The sequence below is a fragment of the Falco punctatus genome (genome assembly GCF_963210335.1).
Source record: "Falco punctatus genome assembly, chromosome: 12".
NCBI classification, from domain to species: domain Eukaryota; kingdom Metazoa; phylum Chordata; class Aves; order Falconiformes; family Falconidae; genus Falco; species Falco punctatus.
In genome coordinates, this window is record NC_137592.1 from 22,370,309 (window position 1) to 22,394,862 (window position 24,554).

A 24,554-nucleotide genomic window follows, 5' to 3' on the forward strand; every position below is an offset into this window, starting at 1 on the left:
TGCGGTATCAGGTTTTTATAATGAAGAACTTTTAATGTAGGAAACATTGTTTTTAACATTAAAATGGAAATCCTTTAATGTGTATACTCCAGAAATTGAAGAAACTGAAATAACATTAAAATTGGAAGAAGTATCAGTCAAGTTCACTCTGCTAAATCCGATCTAAGACTGCTAGTGGTGAAAGAATTTTTGTCTTGCTGCTCTGCTAAATGTGTGTTCTGCTTAAAGAACCCTATCCCTGCATCCACAAAACCCACAGAACATGCAAGCATCCAGCCAAAGCATTTGTGTGAATACACACAGGAAAAAAAAATATAAACACACAATTATTCAGTTCTTTTTTTTTCCTCTTGAAATAGCAATGAGTTGTAGCATCATCTCTGTAGCTATGGAAGGGTCAAGAAATCTTTCTGATTCTTGTTCTCAAATTTTGAAAAGGTTTGTTTCTGCTAATTTCAGGGGTAGAGCAGAGGAGGCTTGGTGCAAGAGGTCCTTGGCAATGAAAACGAGCACAGAACTCGGATCCTTATCCATCTGAAACTGATGAAAAAATCTTTCTGTCAATAAAAGAAAATATGGTCTGGTCTCTTCTCTCAGGAGCAAATAAACTGATCTTAGTTATCACTGCCGAAGAAATTGAGTGCTCACCTTGGCAATAATTTGGTGCATGTGCATCAACAGAGCACTTGTGTTTTCCCTTTGTCTTGGGAATAACCTAGAAAACTGAACTAATGATTTGGGTGTCTGGTGAAGTGTTTGTAGCCATCAATCATCATTCACGTTTTTTTGGCCAGCAGTTTCAGCCTGTTACTGTCTCTGTGCTAGTGGATCTGCCCTAAACTGTCACATTACCGTATTTAATTTCTTTTCAATGGTGTTAAAGTGTACAGGATAGAATGGAGCCTGAGGCAATCATTGTCAGATGAATTGTCAGATGGTCGTGAAGAGAGGATGGGGTGGGCTGGGCTGCTGTTGTGGGGCTGGGGGCTCTCTAGTTTATAGAAAAAGGTGAGAAATACAAACAAAGAAGGCTAGCATCACTACTAATCAAATAGGTGAGCAAGTAAAAATGAGAAAATATAACATTATGCACACTCAACTTCACATCGGTTCTCATTGAATATTACTAAACAGTACTGTAGAGATGGATCATCATTATCAATCTCTGCAGTGATGGTGTTAAACAAAAAATTTAAAATCTAAACGGATGTTCCAGGATGTCATCAACACACTTGACTGCAGATAATTATATTGGACTTTTTGGTATACGTGAATTCTGTCCCTATGGCTATGCTCTGCCACTGTATGAGCTCATAATTGAGGATCGAGTTTTAGGTAAAAGCTGGGGGGAAACGGGAGACGTCTCCTTAATCTGGCTGAGCATTTCTAGTCTACTTCAGGGCAAATAGTCAAATCACTGGTAAGGGTGCACCTGACATTCGCGTTCCTTTTCATTGCCTCTCAGCTTTTGATCTCAGCCAGGAGTTAATGGATGCTGAGGAGCTGTGTAAATGCTGTACCCCCCTCGTCCTTCTTTTTGAAGTAACCCATCTATGGAAAGAAAGAGTGCTCCTGGAGGCAGGGGTCTGTCTCAGCTTGGAGACAGAAAGCATTGGACATTGGTGTTCTCTTGCAGCTCTCCAAGTCGAGTGATACCTGTGCAAGTGGTGGTTTGTGGGTGCAGAGTCTCATGGTTGCATTCAGTGTGGTGGGATGTTGTCTGCACATGTGCTTCCTTTTTTTTTTTGTCTCCACTGCCTTCATGGCAAAACTACAGTAGGGTGGAGGTATTTTTGTACTGTCTGATACTCTTCCAGCTGTGGAGCTTACAGCCCTGGGAAGGTACTCACACCCTGTTGCTGAGGGATATGAGTTATTTAAACAGAAGCAGTTTAAATGTTTCATTCAGTATTTGGTGAATAATTCAAGCAGTTTCAAAGCTAAAATGTAGCTATCCTACCATGATTTTCTTTAGATTACTGTTTATACTTTAACTGACAGAATTGGTTTTAGTTGAGGTTTTTCAGGGAAAACATGCCAGTTTGGTGTTGCTGTTTCTATTTAACTCCTTGAAGCTACATGGCTATTTCTTGGCTGATTAACCCGGAGTACTAAGGGTGATGTGAACGCAAGCTGCTGTTTCATAGTCTGTTCCCAAGCACTACCAGGAATTTGTTAGGCAGTTCCTAGTTCCCTAGCTGGGTGGAGTTTTCTTCCTCCTGCTTGCTTCCCCCCACTTTTGAAGAAAGAAGAGGTGTCTGTTTGGTTTTTACAGTCTGTTGAAATATCAAGAAGCAGAAAACAGGAAAAAACGGTCACTGGTGACCCAGTGTGTAAACCAGATGCTTCCTTGAATACCTTTCAGAGAGTTTCATGAAGGGACACAGACTGGAATGCCGCTGACAGTCTTGATGGTCTTTAACTTATTTTCTACCTTTTGTGGCCTATATTTGTACTTACCAGTTAAAACTATTTTTGTTGATTAATTGTCTTGGGGCTTTTTGTGAAAATCAATGTGAAGTTGTTCTTTTATCAATCATTATTTGTTTTCTTTCTAACAAACTACCCTTAGACAACTGGACAGATATATGGCTAAGTGTTGTAGGAGGATAAGATGATTTATAGTACATTTTCTACTTGCCTTTCTGTGATACTCTAAATGATATTTTTTTCCCTGACAGGCTGTTACAGTTCCTTTTTCCTTAAGCATGCACCCTTTTTTGTCCCCCATTTCTTTGCCCTTCTTACATTTACATTTAAATTTCTAGCTGTAGCCACAGCATTTCTTTCTCAAGTATTACCTTTATATTGGGATAATTTGTTGCTGTATGTTTAAAGCTGATTGGTTTATTGTAGCTCTGGTCCCCTGGTGATGCTGACTTTACAGGAACTGACATTTCCTACTTATGGTTCAATCCAGATAAAAATTTGTTCCCAACTGGTGTTAGGAGAGTGTGTCTATGCTTTCTCTATAAATGAGGGAAAAAATGAGACCATTTTTATTTAAGGGTGTCGCTTCAAGAAAAGTAAATATTTTGCTTCACTCTGCTTAATTTGATATCCTTTCTCATTTTTATAACAATTAGACAACATAGATTTTGTCTGATAAATAGGGATTGTACTCTGTATCAGAGGGGATTTAACTCTGCTGGTGTGTGAAGGGTTTTTGACGCAGGCTGGAGAGTGCATAGAAGTTTTTTAGTGTGGAAAGTGCTGTATGATCTTAAGTCATTCCAGCTTTGCCTAGGCATGTCTATGCCTTGGCTGCATTTTATAAAGTCTTTTCCCAGAACTGCAGACAGTATTTTCTAAGAAATGTGAATTTAGGAGAGGTGAGTGAATTACACAGCTTGGAGTATCGTCAGAAGTTAACTCTTCAAATTTAATGCACATGTAATATGCTATTCAATACTTAAGCAGATACATTGATATTCATCAAGTTTCCTGCAGTATTTAAGCAATGTCTCTTCCATATTTCTGCTTTTCCTTAATTACATGCCTTCACTTTGTTTAAGAGATGCATTTGAATTACATTTTGTTGACATTGGTTTATAATCTGAAGGTTGTAATGTTGACTGAGTCTTCACTGACTTTGGAACTTTGTATCTTGAACGTTATTCTGGTCTCACAAAAATTTGTATTTCTGATGTACCCAGGTGAAAGTCTTCTGACGCTTTGGTTTCTGCTTGTCTATAGAACTATACAGCCCAGTGAGGCAAAGGTATTGCATGGTTTGGTGAAACTGCTGTGTGGTCTGTGGATACTAACAAAGCCCCTTGACATGCATGTGTACGAAGTGATACATAAGTGTAAAAGAATTACCAAGCTCTCTGCAAAGTAATCTGTTAAGATTAAGCCATCTTTTCTGTTACCTAGCAAATTGCAGAGGACTGTTTAGCTTTATCACCTTGTCTCTAAGCAAAAATATTTTAATTAGGAAAATAATATAGGTTCTATTGTAGTAAGTACATTTCATGCACTCCTTTGGCAGAGATATGCTGTAAAGGTAGCTGTTAAGTACATGGTGATGAGTGTATTTTAAACATCTGAATTCACAGATGCAGATGGATCTGCATTTTGTCTGATGTACCTGACATACTAAGATTAGCAGGATGGCTAAATAACTTGTGCTTGCACCTATGGAATTTGAAGTGGCTTTCTAAGAGCAGGGAGAAAATGTAGCGCTTTCTTCTTGGCACAGTCAAAGCAACAAATGACACATACTTAACAGTTTTTCCACGAACTGAACCACAAATAGTTCAATATGTGTGCTTACACACACAGGAAGAATTGATCTCTGCTGCTTTAGCTGTAGTTGAAAACTATTGTAAAATGTGCTGTTGTGAATGCATGCATGCTGCAGCTGAGAGGGGAGATGGCAAGGGAAGAGGTTTGCTGCAAAGGGTTTATTTGTGTGGGAAAACGATGCCTATGCAGGCTCTGATGCAGATATGCAGATCTCTGAATTTTGAGCTGTGCCCTCCAATATGAGTCAGAAGTAAAGAAAATGAGGATGAAGAATTAGTTCTTTTATTCATGGTGTTGCTTATGCATTTTATCTGATGATTCTTTAGGGCACTCTGAGGAATTCCTGGTGCAGAGAGCAGGACTGGGCTCTCTTGTGTGTCTCAGGGTAATGCCCTAGCCACAGACTTGTTTTTTCTTGCATGCTCACTCATTGAATCTCGTTTTCTTTTCTGCCTGGTGGCAGTTTGGTAACAGACAGCTGGAGCACTCCTCTGGGAGACAAGATATGTCAGTCTCCTTGGCAAAGAGCCTGACCTCTACCATTTTATAAGCGAAGAGTGACAGTGCTATTAATAGATCCCTCCTCCACCCGGCTTTTCAAAGGAGTATAGCCTGATTGCTGTGCTGCTGAGCGTAGATATTATCAGCACATGGTAGGTGTATTGTGAGTATCAGGAATGAATTAGGCCCCTGAGGCGAGTTCAGTTCAGAACAGCTTCAGGGAGCTCTGCAGGCTCTACAAGGCGGCAGGCAGGAGGTACCTGCTTCCCGGCTCTGTCAGCCAGCTGCAGACACAGCCCCCTCCTGCCCAGTAGCTGAGCTATAGGCACTTAACTCTAGGGCAGATTTGGCAATAAAATAGAGTTTCCTACTGTCAGCAAAATGTTTGGGGCTCTGGTTTGGGCTTAGTGATTTAACCAGTCTTTTGGCGCTTTGGTCATCTGGAACCTCTTCCATTTCCATTGCGATCAAATGTAGTTGACTGCTGGTTTTGCATTTGACTGCAAACAGGTGTTGGTACGCAGGATTTCTTTCTTTCCTAGATGCAGCTAGGAGAAAACTAAACACAGCAGTCCATCGGTAATGAAAGTTTCTCTGTTAAAAGGAAATACTATGATTTAGAGGAAAATTTCATTTGAAATAAATGATTTTTTTAAAAAACATGAGCTTCCTTGGAAAAGTGAATTCTATATGATTTGTTCAATATTCTCCAGTATCTGCATATTGACATATGGATTTAAGTCAGATCGTTTTTTGTGTTGAATGCAAGGGAAGAAAAATACATCAAACACTTCTCAGTTTTTTAGTAGGAAACTGCACACTCAATCTTTGCTGGGCAACATGCTAGCAAGTGGAAAGTGAACCAAAATTCAGGTCATATTTGTATAACCAAATGTTCTTGCATATGAATGTTCTCATTAATGCTTTGTAACCCAAATGGACTTAATATCTCATTAAACATTTTTGTGGTAATTTAACAAGGCTTGCCGGGATCCAACATTAGCTTAAACATTTTAAAGGATCTGCATTTTTCAAGGTCTCTCTAAACATTACATTAAGCTGGTGAGGTGAGAGAATCTTACAGAGTTTAAACAACTATGCTAACAGCCCAGCAAAATTATTTGGACCGCCTAAGAAACTTGAGTTTCACAGCAAGAGCAAGGCTTACCCCTCCTAATGGAAATTTTGCCAAATGGTATTCCAAATGACACTGTGGGGTTTTCTTTATTATTATTTCAGGTGCAAATATGTGGGGCTCAGTCTTCAAAGTCATGTTTACAGCATATATTTCTGTGATTTAAAACAGATATATTCACTTAGGACCCAGTCTTGCAAAGATTTACTGATGTGCTTTAATTACGTACTCTGCATAGCTCCGTCAAGTCAGTGACAGCTTGAACCGACAAAACAGGAATTGTAACAGCTCACCCAGAAGTAAGAATTTGCAGAACTGGGCCTTAAATCTTTTTATTATGCAGTAAAGAAAGAGTTTGAAATAAATGAAGGAAGCCCAACTCCAGTTCTACGTGGAATTCTCCTCTCAAATCTCTTTTGTGGTGACAATTCTTGGGATAATTTAGAAGCACAATGAATGTTGACTTGGATATCAAGTTTATCCTCAAAATTATTTAGGCTGATGTTGAGCACCGTTTTCGTAACTAATGATGAACTTTTTATTGACTTAAAGGGTCAAATTCTCCAGGCATAATGATGCCTCAACGAAACTTTGTGTACATGTCCACAAATGGACACCATCACTGTACAGAACCTCAAGTGATTTGTGTTGTCAGAATGTAAGATGCAAGATTTATTACTACTTTTTAAACTGTTATTGTGTTGGCTGTTTAACTGTCCAACTCAAAACAGTATGACTAGTTAACCCATGAGTGCTTTGAAATTTAGAGAGGCATTGGAATTTTGAGAATCAAATGTTCCCTGAAATAAACCACAAAAAGCTCATAAATTTATTTACAAGAAGTTTGCCATTACAAGCAAATCAACATTATTTTTTTTTAATTTACATTTCACCTCATTCTGGATAAGACATACCAAGACAATAGCTAAGGAAAGGGGAAGAAAAATAATGGATAACATGCTTCTTGCTGTATGTCCTTACTTCAGGAAGAAATTTAAACATTTGTTGAAGAAAGCCCCAGAACAGCATTTAAAGGGGTGCACTTTCTTCAAGATTTAAGTATGTTTAAAATTACATCCATGTGGATGTAAGAGCAGCGTATTGAGAGGCCTTAAGGAATAAAAGCCCTTCAGAGTGATTCTTAACTGGTTATAAAATGCTCCTCTTAGTGGTTTTATGAAGCTATCAGAATAAAAACTTTATAATGTATATGCCACTGAAAGAAAAGAAGCTATGCATTTTCCAGTGGAACGATTGTCAGATCTCTTATGATTGTTGTGTAGATTACCACTTCAAGAAAACTAACAAAATGTAAGTTATTGGATTAAAAAGTTTTTCTCTGTAAGTAAATGTCACTTTTAAATACCTCAGCTACTGTGTTTGTCTTTATGTTACTTTAGGGATTTAAATGCTACCATTTACATATTTTATCTAATTCTCTAATGTTCACTAAGTGAGTTAAAATTAAGCTTAAGTTGTGTATATGAAACAGCTTGCTGGCTGTGGATAAACTGATTTAAGTTACCATAAGGGTGACTATAAGTAAGGCACTTGGTTATTCAGAAGACATACACAGTTATGCTTTGCTTATGAAAGTAACACGTTTAATAGCATGTAAGTTTTAGTTTGAAATCAAAGCAGAGTCTATAGAAACATGTTTAAAACTGAGAGCATCTTTGCCTTGGGAAGGGAAGGCTAAGAACGTATGTTTTGGTCATGGCAGGTGTGTGTGTCCAAATAATTTTTACTGTATAATGTTCTCTCGATATTGGTTTGTATTTATGTGCCTTAGATGCCCCCCAGATGTTTTGAGATATTTAATCTATATGGAATTCTCTTCCCCCTTCTCTTAACCTACTATGCACAACTTTTTCTTCTTAACAACATGAAGTGTTGTTACTTGTTGTCCTTAAGGGAGGTCTAGCCAGCCTAGGAATGGTTGGCAAAGCCTGGCCTGTGGCATTCACAAGTTCCTCTCTGACAGCCTGCCTAGAATTCTTTTGTTCTTTTACCTTCAAATTTTACCTCTGAAGTTTTGTCAGGGATTGACTTTTGATCTCCGAAATTGATGTTTTATTTTTAAATACTGGCCTGCATTTTTTGATACTAAGCGTCTTCCACAGGTCTAATCTTCCTGTCTGTAATTTCATGGATCTTAAGGGGCACCAGTGTTACCTGTTCCTCTAAAATAACCTGGAGGTACATGACCAATTACTACCCTCAAATCTACTTGCCTTAACATCCTTTTCTCCTTGCAGAATGCTGTGTTGCTTTCCTTCATGTATCTGTCTTTGGCTCACTGACCACCAAATAACTGTTGAGTTTTCTTTTTCTGTATGCACATTAATATAAGTTGTTGGACACCACATTTTTCTGCTTAGTCTGCCTTCCTTGCACATCAACAGTAAATGTGTAATCTACTTATGAGCTGTTAAGACATTCTGCTAAGAGGGTGTTTCTTTGAGTTTTGTTAGTCTGCCGTGAGGACCCATGATTACTTTTATGTGCTAACAGTCCCTGAACTGGGGATTTTGAGCTTCTCCATGGATTTTCAGTGATTAGAGATGGGAATAGTCTTAAAAGCTGTGTGGATGCTTAAAATTAGATATTTATGTAATGCTATTCTGCATGTGGCACAGCAGATCAGCATACTCTACAGCAAGCTCTCTGTGTAACCCCCCGAGTTTCTAATCTCAGTACAGAGGAACTGCAGGGTAGATTGTAGGTAGACAGTATTGGTAAGAAGGAAAAAAGTTGGAAAGCATGCAGATATGTAAGACATCAAAGTGTAGTAGCCATTGCCCTGTAATATCTCTTGCCCTGCCTCCCTTCTTCCCTCCTGAGGGATTTTATTAATGAACTGGAGGCCAGAAAATCTTTCCTCATGTACTGCAAGAAGCTCCTTTTCTTCCCCATCCTGCTGTGGGGAGTGAGTGAGGGGCTGAGAGGGGCTTAGCTGCTGGCTGAGGTTAAACTGCAACAAATTGTTACATTACAAAGTACATGTGTGTTGTAAATGATAATACAGAAGTAATGTATTTCTTCAGTCATCTGGTTCAATAATACTATTCTTTGGTTTATTCTCCCTCACACTTTAGTGTAAACATAATTTTCTGTAATCAAATGAGTACTCTTCTGTGTAAACACACAGGGAAAGTATTGAGAGTTATAGAATCATTTGTGTTGGAAAAAAACTTTTAAGATCATCAAGTCCAACCATTAACCCAGGACTGCCAAGTCCACCACTAAACCATGTCTCCAAGCACCACATCTATGCATTTTTTAAACACCTCCCTGGGCAGCCTGTTCCAATGCTTGACAACCATTTCGATGAAGCAGTTTTTCCTAATACCCAATCTAAACCTCCCCTGGTGCAACTCAAGGCTGTTTCCTCTTCTCCTGTCGCTTGTTATCTGGGAGAAGAGATTGACAGCCACCTTGCTACAACTTCCTTTCAGATAGCTGTAAAGCATAATAAGGTCCACCCTGAATCTTCTCCCCAGTTCCCTCATCCACTTCTCATAAGACTTGTTCCCTAGACCCTTCACCAGCATCGCTGCCCATCTCTAGACACACTCCAGCACCTCCATGTCCCTCTTGAAGTGAGGGGCCCAAAACTGAACTCAGGATTCGAGGTGCAGCCTCACCAGTGCTGAGTACAGGGGGACGGTCACCGCCCTGGTCCTGCTGGCCACAGCATTTCTGATACAAGCCAGGATGCTGTTGGCCACCTGGGCACACTGCTGGCTCATGTCCAGCCAGCCTTCAACCAGCACCCCAGGCCCTTCCCCACCAGGCACTTTCCGGCCACTCTTCCCCAGGCCTTCAGCACTGCGTGGGGTTGTTGTGACCCACGGGCAGGACCCAGCACTTCTTGTTGAGCCTCCTACAACTGGCCTCGTCCCATCGGTCCAGCCTGCCCAGACCCCCTGACAGAGCCCGCCTGCCCTCAGGCAGATCAGCACTCCCCTGAACTTGGTGTCACCTGCAGATTTACTGAGGGTGCACTCGATCCCCTCATACAGACTGAGAAATTAGATTTTGAACTACCATGATGCTCTAAAACAAACAAAGTGCGTTTTTGTAATGATGAAGGCTCTTGCAGTGGTACTTTTGCAAGACAATTTTGGTGTTATCAGAGAGCACAAAGTGCCTGGCATGGAGCCAGGATCTGCCCGGGCTGTGTGCTGTCCGAGTTGCCCATTACTTGTATGCATCCCTGCCAATGTAAGCATGTATGTGCAAGTAGATGATGTGGATGCGTCATGTGCATGGATGATGAGGTAGCAAATACTTTTTTTCTTGATGTGTTCTGTAACGTAATAATGGATTTTTCATGGTTTTTAATTCGTAAAAAACACGGGAGCATGCAGATTTCTCTTCACAGCTGTTAGAAAGAAATGACTCAGCATCCATCAGTCCTGTATACCTACTTTAGAATTGCTAGCGGGAATACCCTGGCAAGGGAAGGCAAGACTATGCAGTCTGAGAGCAGCTAGTGACCCTGTGACAAGAAATGGCAGCCAGCTGCATTATGGTAGCTAGCAGGGAAGGAGAGAGGCGTTGCTTTCTGCTTTGCATTTCTTCTCTGGGCAAGGAGGCAGATCCTCCGCAGTTCTGGAGGGGAAGGTTGAAGTTTTAATGAAAAAGTTATGTGATTCCTTTCGGCTTCCTCTTCATAGGGGTCTTCAAAAAGATAGCACAAATGAATTTTCAGTTGCACATTTTCCATGGGCCTCACTAGGAGTTAAAACTTCATTGACCTTGAACATTCATCAGAATTAAGAGTTATTGGAGCTCAATTAGCTAGCTGCTGTTGTTAAATACTAAAAATCAGAAAATAACTTTTTATCTGCACAGTAATATGAAAGCCATTTAGGCCAACCTAAACTAAGCTGCAATTGCAGATGGAGCTGGTGCTGCAGGGCCGTTCCTGGCAGTGCCAGTGCCAGCAGGGGCTGCCAGTGCTGACAGGGTGGCTGGTGCCTACACAATAGCTCTGTCTCAGCACGGAGAAAGGGACTGTACAGAAACCCAGAGCTGCTTCTGCAGTAAAAAAAGCTACCTTGTGCCATGGATTTAACCCAGAACCCTATGAGGTCATCAGAAGGGTTTCCTTAGGGCTTAGAGTAAGGTCTCTGTCTCAGAGGGTTGTGTCTCTTTGATGGTGTCTGGGCTACTCTGAAATGCTGTGTTTCAATAAATGCACAACGGAGAGTGAGCTTATCTGAGAGTGGCAGGGCCAGCAGTGTCCCGTTTCAGGCTCCTCTGGGGTGAAGCTCTGTGAAACAAGGTACTGCCGTGCTTGCAGGGCCGCAAGGGCACAGAGCTGCGGTGTTTGGGGTGGTGGCTTCCTGGCTGCAGAGCGGGGCTGCCAGCCCTCCTCTGGCCAGCCTGCAAGAGGAACTGGTAATGGCAATGGGCCCTGCCTAAAGGATAAAACTATCAGGCTTTTAAAATAGAGAGTGAAGATATTGGGAAAGTATGTCCTAAGAGGGGATCAGCTGTTTTGGTCTTTAATTTCTATAGTCCTTTGCATAGGAGGAATTTGGCTAAAGCAGCAAAATCTATGGCTCTGCTCACGTTACCTTCCATGCCAGAGTTACAGACCGCTAAGACATATTTCTCTGCTATAAGACAAATTGATTGCAAATCCAAGTGTCTATTATTGCCACACTGTTTCTTTATATATGTAATGAGAAAAGACTAGACTCAAGAAAAACACAGGAAGGGGAAAGAGAAGAAAAGCACAACATAAATAAAAACTATTGATCTTAATTTCTATTTACTTTCATATGCTTAGTAAAAAGCACACTTATACTGAAAATCACTATAAATGTAATCAGATGTTCCCTGTAGCAGTTTGAATTAAAAAGGTACATTGATGTCATGCTCTAGAGAGAATTTGGAGCATTTGACTGTTGTTTTTTTAATTACTTTTCTGTTTACCTTTTAAATACTCTCATTATTTTACCTTGTTACTGTATTTTCTTACTTCCTAAGATCAGAAATAAAGCACTATGTTAATTTCCCTTTTATTTTTTTAAGGTAGTATTTATTTCTGCAAAAACTGACAACCAGAGATAAAAATTTCACTGCAAAAAGATTACCTTTAATTATCTTAGCAAGTAGGGATAGTCTCAAATATAAGTACAGTGCATTGTGCCAAAGGAATGACAGCTGAGGAGAACTGTCACCGGCAGTTCTTGTATATTGCATCTACTTGCTGGAACCAATGAGCTGGATGGTGACTCCATTCTCTGATGAGCTTCTTCTAAGTGTTGACAGAAACATTTGACTTTTTCAGATAAAGACTAGCCAGTGGCCAAGCCTACTTGGAAAATACGAGGAGTGGAAGTAGCTCTCCAGGCAGGCAGGAAGTGACCCACAAAACAGTGCCAGCTTTCAGAATCCCATTGCTTCTGGTATTTTTACTGAACAAGCACTGCTTTCTGGACATCTGTAATCATCAGTTAAAGACTAAGGTTCTGACTCCTGGATTCAGTTTAAATACAGAATATAATTGCATGCAGGATGCTTCATAAAGGTTTTGAGGGTTTTTTTGGTACATGCGCTCTGAAGTTTATTAGGCAGGCATGATCCTGAGAGTATAATACGAGAACCAGATAGAAAATATTTTCAGCTCATGTAATTTTTAATGGAAGATTTAAAAAGAAAGAAATTACAAGGTTTTAAAAATAAGCTTATATATGTCTACATTTCTGACAAATGGAAAACATTCTATGGGCAATGACTATATGTATGACTTTATATAATGTTTTAAATTTTTTTAAGATTCTTAAAATTAAATTCACATGAAGATTCATGTAATTTCTATGTATGTAAGTTGACTTAGAACTGCTGGAGTTTAAAAAGCCTGAACCACTTGTCTTTGCAATTCTGAGAATATAGTTTGTGCTATACATTTGGCTAATGCAGAATTCCTGTGACCACAAAATAGTCTTTTTGCAGAATGGTGGCATGCACATATTTCGTGAAGTTGTCTACAGCTTTCCCAAAACTAGGGCAAGCTCTGTAAATAGAGAATGTCAGGCAATTATTCAAATTATTTTTTTCGATGCCACAAAATAACAGATTAGTTCTGTAGTGGATGTTCTTCTGAGAATTCTGTGAACTATTTAATAGCATTCTTACCTGTTGTTTCACCTACAGGTACATTTATGTTCCGATGGGAGGATCTCAGTCCAGTCTGCTGGGAACACTCTTTTCCACAGCGCTCACGTTTGCCTTTGTAAGCTATTGGCATGGAGGACAGAGTTACCTATGGTACTGGGGTGCACTTAATTGGCTTGGAGTAATTGTGGAAAATGGCGTCAAGAGGATACTTTCTATTTCATTTATTCAAGATCTAATTGTAAGTTGAATCTCTCTTCATTTGACTTTCTTGTTTCCTGGCAGCATGCTCTTCTGAAGTTCCTGGTTACTAGTTTGTTTTAATCTAGACTAAAAGTTGTGGATAACAGTTAAAAGAGTTAGCATTCCCTTGCTCACACTCCAGTATTTGAGGTAAGCCGTATAAATAGACTATTGCGAAATATCAGCAAAGCAAACTCTGCAATATGCATGGTCTTCCTCTGCAGTCCTAGAGTAAGCAGCTGCTTGTCGTGTATATGGCTGAACAGAAGCCAGTTTTAACGTTTGTATTCTGATTTCACTCAGGATGGCCTTAAAATATTAATCCTCACTAAAATTAGGAGTGTACATTTCTAGCCATTCATTTCCTAGACAAATGCTTGTATAGCAGTTGCTTGCATCTGGAAACAAGCTTGCACTGGGAAATCCTATGCCACTGAAGAGCCAAGTAAAGAAAATATTATTTTGCTTTGAAGACCTCTGATATTTTCACTTTACTTATTCTTTTGTTCTTTATACTGTCATTTCCAAAGGAAAAAATTCTTTGACATGCAATCATATGCAAAAAGTACTGTTTTAATTTTGATGGTCGTTTTACTCTGCAGGTTTGCTCAATATTAAATCCCAAATCTTTTAATCACTGTTTGTAAGAATGAACAATGCCTATGTCTTGCTTCCTTAGTAGTGATAAGTACACAAAATTTGTACTCCTATATAATGTGGTGGTGGTGACTCACTCTGCAGCCTGATGAAGTCTTGATGCTCAAGTAATTATGCTTGTTCTCCATCCCACCCATCTCAGTTTTCACTGTTGTGGCATCCCATGTGTGGCAAATGATACAGCTAAGTAATTTAGCAGCCAATAACAGTCAGTGCTACCTTTTATCATCCAACTGTCCATCACTGCAAACTCAGTAACAGTCTGGCTGCAGCTTTTTTCCTTCCTAGAGAATGAGTTTATCAGATCCATTAATCCTCCCTCTAGGGTGAAACTGAGCTTTGCCATCTGACCGGCTGCATATGTTTGTCTCTGGGCTGGAAGACGACAGTTTTTTAGGCATAGAGCTGTATGAGGAAATACAAATGTAGGGGCTGTATCAAAAACTTTAAAGCAACTCTTAAGGAATTAAGTGGTTAAATAACATAGAAATGATAAGGTTGTGGCATTATGAATACGGGGTTATATGTGTGGATCAATTTCTAACAAGTAGTTATAAGTATAGTTAACTGATGCTGGCAGTAGTGGTGTTCTTTTTATAAATTAACTTGCTAACAATGAAGCACGTGCATTTTACCCCTTTCCTTCCCCTTTGTTTTCATACAGTGTTTTTAAAGGCCTATCCAATGTCTTCCATGTCTGCCCTCTTCTCCATTTCTGTTCGGAAACATGACTGCAGACCTTCCTTAGAAGACACTTTCACATCTTTCCCTGAAATTTTTCTGAAGCCAGCATTTTTAATATGAATAGTTTTGGCATCAGAATTAGTGCATTATGCAGATCTTGCTACATTTGGTTATGTCTGAGTCATGCTTTGCCTTGTGCCTTGAAGGTTTCTCTACAACATGAGCTACAGGCTTTGCAAACTGCCCCTCATTGCTTGCTCTTCACTCTTCTAACAAATACTAATTTTCTTCTTGAATGTTGAGACTGGGGAGCAGATGAGTAGTTGGACTTTGACCCTTCTTATCAAGGGGTGGAGTGATGTGACATTCTCTGAGAAGTATCAGTTACCTTTAAAATGAACTGCAAATTCCCTAATGCCCTTTATAAATTTCATTTTTTTCCCTTGTAATCTGGCTTTTGGAAGCATTCCCACAATCCTATCCCAGTGAGAGGTGTGCTGCAAGCCTAGTCACTGTGGGGTTGAGAACCCCATTCTGGGGAGATAGGTTTTTCACTTAACTGTCATCTGTTGACAAGCTGAAATCCTTTGCATTCTTGTGCTTCACTCACTTGCTGTGTTGGCTCTTGAAGGCTATTTTTGAAAAGGAAAGTTTATTTTTGTCTCCAGAATAGCAGATGAGTTTCTGAAAAAATACAAAGCACAGGTTCATCTTTTTTTTTAACCCATTCTATTTACCAAACTTCCTCATATATTGTTGTTAAAGTTGAGTTACATAATTCAGTTGAGCAGGAGGCGTTTAATTAGTAGAGTATAAAAAAAATCTCAAAGAATAAATTGAGCTCTAATTCTGCTCTGTTTTTAAAATGGCTCACAAAGAAAAACAAGGATTATATCAACTTCAAAACTGCATCCCTTCCCCCCTCACTGTATTGCCTCAATTCTCTTGCAAAAGAAAGATTTAGAAATCTAAATAAAGTATGCTTGAGTCTTTCACTGAATCCTTGTACTGACTAAGAATACATATAAAAAGAATTGGACCCTGTATTTATGCCTATTTGATAGTAGTTTAAACCTCAGCATTTGAAACGTAGCTCAGTATGGGTAAATAACACTTTTGTAGCAGTCTGACAGGTTTTAAATGTCATCTCAGGCATATTGAACTAGCATGCACAATGAAGCCTGGGCATTTTTTGTGAAACGTAAAATCAGCATGTAAACAAATATTTACTGAAAATAGTGTATTTCCTGACAAAAAAAAACAAAACAAAACGGATCTGAAACCTCATTTGTACTGGTTGCAAATCCATGTCTGGCTTCCTGATTTCAGATCTAAAAGAGCTGATGCTCCTTCTTACATTCTTCTCAGCTCATGCTGCTCTGAACTGGAATGTTTCAGTGAGTCACGTTGTGAGAAGTTACCTGCATATCTTTGTTCCCCTAGAGATTACTTGTAGATATCAGTAGATTAAATCTGAATTAAGTAACATTGTCTTTTCATTAAAACATTGTATATAAACCAGCATAAGCTAGGGTATATCTGGGAACTTTATGTTAAAGTGGAGAAGGTTCTTTGTGTTTTTATCAGTTTTGGTGGTGCTTTTTTAAAAACTTTTTCAGAGACATTAGACCCATACTGAACAAAGTAGTGCTTTGTACCACTGATTCTGTATCAATTTCTTACACATGAACAGAGACTCCAGTAGTAACTTGGTCAAAATCAATGACAGAATTTGTATTGACTTTTAATAAATAATGTGTAAGATTTTTGAAAGAAAATGCTAATGGCTATCATTCTTCCAGTGATTTAATTTTTTTTCCTTCTCGAAAATGAGATACAGATCTATATAAGAAATTAGATCTTGGTATAAAAATAGATTTAGAATGATTTCAACCTTAGAATACCTGACAACATCTTTAAATTAATGGATTTTTAAAAATATAAGTATTTGGAAATCATCCAAAAGAAGATGTAGCAAAGGGGGTGAAGTTGGAAGACTGTTAAAATTAATATTTTAATATAAATTGAAACAGCAACATTTATCATCTCCGTTCTTTCGTAAAGTGAAAAGATCTTATTCAGTCTAGTATGAATCTTCTAAATTGAGACAAAGATCTCTCTTCTAAAAGTCATGTTATGATGGATTTCTAGTTTAAGATGTTATTTCTAGCTTTATTTAGTAAGAAACTAAATATACCATAAACAATTCAATTTGACAAACCGGCTAATTTTAAGTACGGCTTTTTTTAAAGTGATTTGTCCTATCCTTGTAAGTGTTTTGATTTTTTTTGAAGTATGAAATACTTTGATTTCTGCATTTTCATTTATGACTGAAATGAGGTGCACTAATTAAGTCCATTTCAGTACACTATAATTGCTTTCTCGAGCCCCCTTTGCGAAAGCGGAACTGTTTTGTGTGATGTCCATGTTTTAGGTTAGTGTGTTAGGTTATTTTTGTTTTCCCCAAAAGAATGAACTCCATGCATTTATGTCTGTAGTTAAAACTCACCATTGTTTTAGGTACCAGAGATGTGTTCAGTGACAACTGGTATAGCTTCACAGAGAACAGAATTTTCAAAAAGCTGGGTGTGGTAAGGGGCTTTTGGTCTGTTTTCTTCCCTCGTTTGTCTGCTCTGTTTCATCTGCTGTGTGCATTAAAGTTACTAGTTATTCATAATAGGTTGTGTATTATGCAGTGATCCTGCAGACAGCTGGTGTGGAGCATGGAAAGGTATTGAATGGTGAGCCTGACCTCTGGGCTGTGGTTTGACAAGAGGATTAAGCTGACCTAAGAGCTCACTGCTATTGAAAGGGTAAAAGTTTCATTTCTCTTTCCTCCCTTCCTTGCAGTCTCACCACTTCCTCCTCTGCGTGCCTTCCTGCTGGAATCTTTGCTGAGCTGACCTAGCTCTTCACCCCAGCAGAAAGCATTACTTCCTCTGGTTATTTTATTGCTAGATGATTTGTCTCATGGAGAGGAATCTGAAAAGCACCCAAAGCAGTACCATGTAAGAGAAAAAAGCCAAGGAAAGGAAGTGGAAGAGGAGGAGCTTGACTATTTAGAACCTCCTCCCCCTTGCAAATGTACATAAGCAATACAGCATTTTTATTACATAATTTTATATTCATATTATAATTTTTATATAAAATTATATATATATAAATATGGAGGCAGACCCTCCATATTTAAACTCAGTGGGAAAAAGAAACCAGCTGTGTTCTGCTGCAGTAATTCCTCAGCCCTATGTTAGGGCCCAAATTCAGCCTAGCCAGATAAAGATTCCTGTGAATTTCACAGCCACATCTTATGTATGTTGAACAAATATATAATTATCTCCTTTAATGACAGAATTTCTTTTTGCAAGTATAACTTAAACTGTCATGAGATAACTGTAAAGCTTCCTTCTGCAGCTGACTGAGGCAATATCTGACCAAACATTAGGAACTTGTGCAAGGTGGTCAACAAACATACTTCCCTTGCAAGATTAGATCTTTCATAAGACCTTTGTAATTATAAATAAAGACCCTTCTCAGCTGTTCTTCAGCACACACTTGTCTTTGATCTTAATTTTTCTTTATTTAGTGGAAAGAATATTTGTATCACTGATTTACTAATGTCAAGCCTGTCTGGCCTTTTCTTTTTTACCCTTAGTTTTGTGTAATTCATATGTATTTTTATTTCAACATGCTGATTCAATTAAGTGTCAAGAATTGTCAATGATGCTTTCTTCATAACCTCTTTATGTGCTTGCTGTAGACTTCTGTTGGGTTTGTCACTCCACTGCGAATCTGTAAGAATGTAAGCTGGGGTAGTTGAACAAAGTCCTTTAATCAGACTCTTCCAGAGTGCAGAATTGGTTTTTGAGATATAGGTTATCACCCATAATGTCAAAACCCAGACCAGTGGATGGGAGCTTGACTCCATCCCCAGCCTTGAGCTCAGCCATATTATTGCTCTCGCCAGAAATCTCTACTGTCGAAAGCAGGTGTACTCTGACCCAAAATCAATGAATACCCCTTTCCCTAGATGTGAATATTAGCCAGGGCAGACTTGTGACAACTGGTCTGGGTGCATGGTACCTAGGAGCAGCAAGCTGAGTATTGAGGTGCTGTTTGTACGGAGCTGCTGAATGACCATCAAGGGTGAATATGGGCTGGCTGATGCATCTTAAGTTTTTTTCCTCTGACTTATAGCTTTTCCAGCAATAATTCTGACTCACATAATTTTTTACATGTTTCAGCTTTTGTTTGATTTTATTTTTTTCTCTTCTTCACCCTCTTTTAAGCGTTCATTTGTCTTCATGGAAGTATATCCCTAAACGTTTTGAGAGCTGTGCTAAAAATGCACACACATGTACACACACAGACACAGACTTGCACTTGGGCTCTGGTTTTCTTTACTCTGGGGGATCTTCTTTCCTCAGGCTCAGTAACAAAGACTGAAAAATCTAGTAGGTGGTGTTTTGTGCGGTGGACAAACATGATCCAGGTTTATTATACAGTGAATGACAAAAGTGGCTGCAGTAAGATTTCAGAGATAATGTTCTATTGTTTCATACCTCTTGAGTACAGGCATCCTTTTTTTGTCAAATCTGTGCAAGAAGTATTATTTTTGATGACAGCAGTGAAGAAACTGTTGTGATTTTTCCATCTGTTTTTAACCAGATGATTGCTGCCTTGCTTCAGACCACAGTGTCAGCTGGGAACCCCCTTGCATAGCTGCTCAGTTGTCATAACAAAAAAAGTTTCTCCCACCTACCAGCATTATTTACTTCCTCTTCTGTTCTGGAGACATCAGGCAGTATTCTGGTGCTCAGGCCATAATACAGTTTGAAAAGAAAGTAAATCACACTACACAATGAAAACAAGGCACAGTGGTGCTAATTATGCACTTTGTTGCTGGTACATGAATACAGTCTCCCTCTGTTCACCCCAAGAATTAGCTCAGACAATAGATGTCAGCAGTTATGGAAATACAAGTTATAAGTACTGAGGAGTGGTGTACTCTTGTCTTTCTGCTGTGCCTTGAGCTACAGAAGCTTGCCACAGGGAAAGCGAGGTCTCTCTTTGCTGAGAGTGTTTATCAGATGTCTCCATGAGGATTATAACTGCGTATTATTTACTTGTCAACAGTTTCGCAGTGACAGCGTGGGAGGCCCGTAAGGGCAGGACCAAAATGCAGCACTAATGACTGGTGAAGTTAGGTCCTTTTAAAAGGTAAAAATGTTAAAATGTGAATGAGGGAACTGAGACAACCAGAATGGGGAGAACAGGAACCAGAAGAACAAAAATAAGGATGTCAAGGACCTGGACACAGCGCATGGCGCTCTCAGCATATCCTCCTTGGTGAGAGCTGAGATGCGTTGAAGGGAGTACATACACTACCATTACTTGGTTAAATTCTCAGCTATAAACATAAAACGGAAGAGAGGATGGTGCATTCCAATGCTGTTCATTTTGCACTTTGCACAAGCTGCCACTTTAAAAAAAAAAAGATTGTGCAGGTTCTTTGAGGGTGAAGAATAAGTGTAGGAGCAAGTACAGAAATTTACTTCTGTGTATGTCAAACTTTGACACATGCATCTGTAAGTGTAGTGCATACATACGAGCTGGTAGGAGGCTTTCTTCAAACAGAAGGGCGGGGTTGGCTGTTTGCTGAGAGATGCTCTAAATGTAGAACTTTTAGAAAATCTAAAAATGAACTGGTGCTAGTGCAAGACAGTGTTCTGTTGAGTGAATGTTTAGTAAGACATCAATAGAGAAGATGAGTATCTTCTCAAACACTATATATAGCATTTATTCCTAAATTCAGACACAAATTCTACTTGTGAAAATACTTCTTAACTGACAGCTGCTTGATTTTACTAGTGTGGTCCTCTTTTTATAGGAGGGATTTAGGGAATTACAGGTCATTTGCATCATCCTGTTTCTTGGAAAAATGTTGTCAGTTCCCACCTTCTTGTGTGAATCTTCCAGGAGCTAATTTTTACCTTTGCTTTGGAAGAGAATATATACTTTGAAAAGAAACAGAAGATGATCTCAGGCCATAGTTTAACTTGGGGAGAAGGGAAGGAGCAACTGCAAGCAAAATAAAACACCAGAAAAATAAAGCAAAGTAAAGGGGACTGATTCTGGGTTAGAGCTATTAGAGCTAGATGAAGAACGGAGCAAACGGGAATGATAGCCATGATTACTGAAGAGTACAGTATGTGTTGATAGGAAGTTAAATTTATTCTTCCATTTGGTGTGACAGTTGTTGATGGATAAGATCTGGTAGCACATCTTGTTCACTTTCTGCTTGCCAGCGTGTTCCTTATTTTGTTACTGTTATAGCTCTGGGGAGTCCACAATTTCTTTTGGATTATTTAATAAATGGATATTTTGCATGTGCATTCAACCAGAATTCTTTATTTCTGTTGATTTTTTTTGTTCTGTGGTACAGTTTGTACTCTATTCATCATCTGCCCCTGAGCTTCAGAGTGCAGGTGTAGGTATTATATTGACGTGTCAGCCTCTCAGCTGCCTTTCCCTTGCTCCTGCTGCTCTTTGACCCTAACTTCTACCAACATTAGTTAGCACATGTAGTCCCTCCCTTCATTTCGCCAGTCTCTCAAACACGTTTTTGTCACTATTACCCATTGACCATGTTTATTAACAAACATTTTTAGAAGTTGCCCCACTGCTTGGACCCAACCCATCTTAATTTCTACTGCTCACTTTAAAAATTAAATGAATTGACATTCTGTTTGGCAGAGCTTTGTCACAATTTTCAGCCTTTCCTCCATCCCATCTGCTCCCCCAGCTGCTCAGTCACACCCTGCCCTCCATTTTCAGTGTGCCTAACTGCAGATAGATAAAATAGCCAGTAACTGTTAGTCAGGATGTGTTGCTTCCCTTCCCACCGTCCCATCTGCTCCTCGCTGTCTTTCAGCATTTCACCCGTGCTCTTGTTTTTATGCTGTCCCGTTATTTTTGGCAAATGGCTGCATTGCGGATGACCCAGATTCAAGACATGCGTTGAGGTGTTCACCCTTGCAGTAATGGGATGATTACCAGGTTTCAGGGATAGACATTGAAGAGTTGGCCTGTCATTTACCTAAGAACATTTTTCTAAAAGAAAGCACTTAGAAGCACAAGATTAGGTGGTGTCTGTGGCTTCTGTAGAGAAGTAAACTAATTCAGCCCTTACTCTTCAGTAGTGATGTAACGGGGTGAAAATCAAAGTTCAGATCCTTAAATTGCTCTGGTAAAAGAAACCCCAGCAAGCAACTTGAGTTTTTTTCCATGCATCTTCCTGATTTGCATAATGGCACCACCTATGTCCGTTCTGTAGTGTAGCAACTTTACCCACAAATATTTTACACACTTGTCCCCTCCCCCCACCAAATTCTTGCAAATTCTATATAACAGACCGTTGCAAAAAATAGTTCATTTAGATTTTGTGGTGTAAATGGGTGTCAACATTACATTATTTTTACATTACATTATTTTTACATTACATTTTTACATTACTAAGGAAGTATTGCTTCCTTAGTAAAAAACCTTCAGGAAATTTGAAAAGACGGAGCTTTAGTAAGGGTAGAAAGCACACTTAATGCCCTCTCATACACTAGGAGAGACAGTGAAAGATAATGTAGGGCTAGGTGTTATATTCATTAACTTTCTTGATTTCTTCAACACAGGAAGTAGTGCAGTTTGTATATAGTCTGGATAAGTTGGCTGATATGTTTAAGGGTGGGGGGAGGTTGAAATCTGCAGAACAGGTAGTAATTAAATATTATATGTTTAAAAACAGACAATGCTTCTTAAAATTTTACTGGATTATTTTGACCCTTCAAAAGCCAAAGGCAGATGGAAATAAATATATGTAACCTGTAGTGTTGCAGTTTGTAGTATCAAGCACATGTTTCATGTCACTGGCCATAGTATCTGACAGTTTTATTCTACGATGCATATGTTCCCATAAGAAATATTTAGCTGCTTCTCCAATTTCACCATACGTTTTTATTTTGCCATGTGCTTGGGTTGTCAAGTGTCTGGAAAGGTAGTTCAAAAAGGAATAAATCTTGTGAATCTCTATTTTATTCCATGATAATGGACGCTTGTTGAAGTTGCAGCAAATTTAATTCCCTTGCATGGGACTTGTTAAAGTATTTTTAGTATGAGCAAGCTTGATAATGTCAATGACTTTATGTAGAAGTTTTCTTTAATCTGTCCCAGAGCAGCTATGTAAGTGAGGTGTGTTGCAAATGCAGCACACACAGATATTTCCCATCTTCTGAGCACTTGCCAGGAATGTAGCAGCTACTGTTTGTCAGGGGAGGCTTCCTGACACATGTCATTCTGCCATTACGCTGGGTTTGCAGTATGTGGAAAATGTGCACCCCGGTTCCTGAGCCCTCTCTAAAACAGCGTGACACATGTGACCTGCTCCCAGAACAAGCTACTGCAAATGGATTAATCAGCCCTCTCAACAACAAGCATTTGGGACATGCCAAATCGCCATGGTGCCACTGTTGCTAGAAGAAATTTAAGAATGGTAGCTGTGGGAAGATGTGGGATTGGGTCCCTGATAAAATACTAGGGAATATATTTCTGTAAAAAAAAGACTTCAGTGCGGTATTTTGTATAAGACTGCTTAGTTTTGACTGCTGTACAGAATTCGGTCTTGGGTGCCACCTCAACTTCCATGTAGTAGGGTGGATGACTTATTCTCGTTAATATTCCCCAATGTATTTTCTGTAGCACTGTAGTATTTCTATCTAGCTAGGAGATGTAAAGGCATTTAGGAAAAACACTTCTGGACCCTCTATTTCATCTTTCTATGCCATTCAGTAATACCATTGTACATGGTCCTGTAAATAAGTGAAAATGAAAATTTATTTTGATTAGCTCCAACTCACCTTAGAGGGAAGTTCTTTTAAATGATGCTTTGCTATCTGAAGCCACTTCTTCTGCCACGTTTGTTGGTTTTGCACTTAGTAGTATTGTAATTACCTTGCAAAGTAAACAAAATAAGTATTTTCTCTCATCCTTTCTGACCTCAAAATTCCATCATGTCCTTTAATTTGACTCTTAATTCTAACCTGAATGATCTCTTCTGGTGCATGTTGTTCTCACAAGCTATCTTTCTCAAGAAACAGCCATTATACAAGCTTCCTATTTCTGGCTTGGTTTTCACTCAGAGGCTAAATGTGGCATGCATGTGTAACTGGAAATGGATTTAGGAATGGGAATGTTTGGACCATGCAAATCCTCTTCACACTTGTCATCATCTACCCCTCTCAAACACATACACAGATTTATTTTTCAAGGTAGCCCACTACATGGTAGTATCACTTACTTTTGTAAGATGACTGAGAAGGCCCAGTTGAGAGAGATCTGATGGCACCAAGGTTTGCTAGACCCAATAGTGTGCAGAGAGAGGTTTTTCCCAATGTCTAGCAAAAATGTCTGAGGCTAATCTTCATTTACAGCAGGAATTGGATTGGAATAATAATCCAAACTTCATTCCGTTTCAGGAAAGGTAGCCTGAGCCAACCTTTGATAAGTCACCTCCTACGTCGTGCTGCATGCCTTTGGACTGAGTATCCTGACAATATGTCTATTTTTTTCTTTGTAGTTTAAATGCTATGGTCCATTTATTTCACAGTGTGTGGGGAGATGGGGGTGGTGGTGATTACTAAAAGTAAACCACGACGAAGAATTGATGCCAGATTACAAGTAAGATGGAGCATTGAGGAAGGATGCAAATGTAAGGGTTTCAGCCAGGCAGCCACAGCTTCATTGTAATTTTAACACTAGGTGCTCTTTTGTCACTCTGTCTTCTGGCTGTATTTCCAACAGGAAAAGACGAGAAAGAGGCAGCAGTAAAATCCAGAGAAACACCACAAATCCATAGCAGCTGCTTGTATTGTTGCAATGGAACATACTGTTAAAAGCATTAAATAGC

At 39.1% G+C, this 24,554-nt stretch overlaps 1 protein-coding gene across 1 annotated transcript in view; it reads left to right on the forward strand.

The window, feature by feature from the left end:
* The window catches only part of HHAT (hedgehog acyltransferase), a 162,671-nt gene that overhangs the window by 65,182 nt on the left and 72,935 nt on the right, over window positions 1–24,554 (forward strand). Inside the window, exon 10 of the mRNA XM_080408664.1 lies at window positions 13,058–13,259. Within this exon, the coding sequence (XP_080264790.1) occupies window positions 13,058–13,259 (202 nt within the window). The remainder of the gene's footprint in view (window positions 1–13,057; window positions 13,260–24,554) is intronic.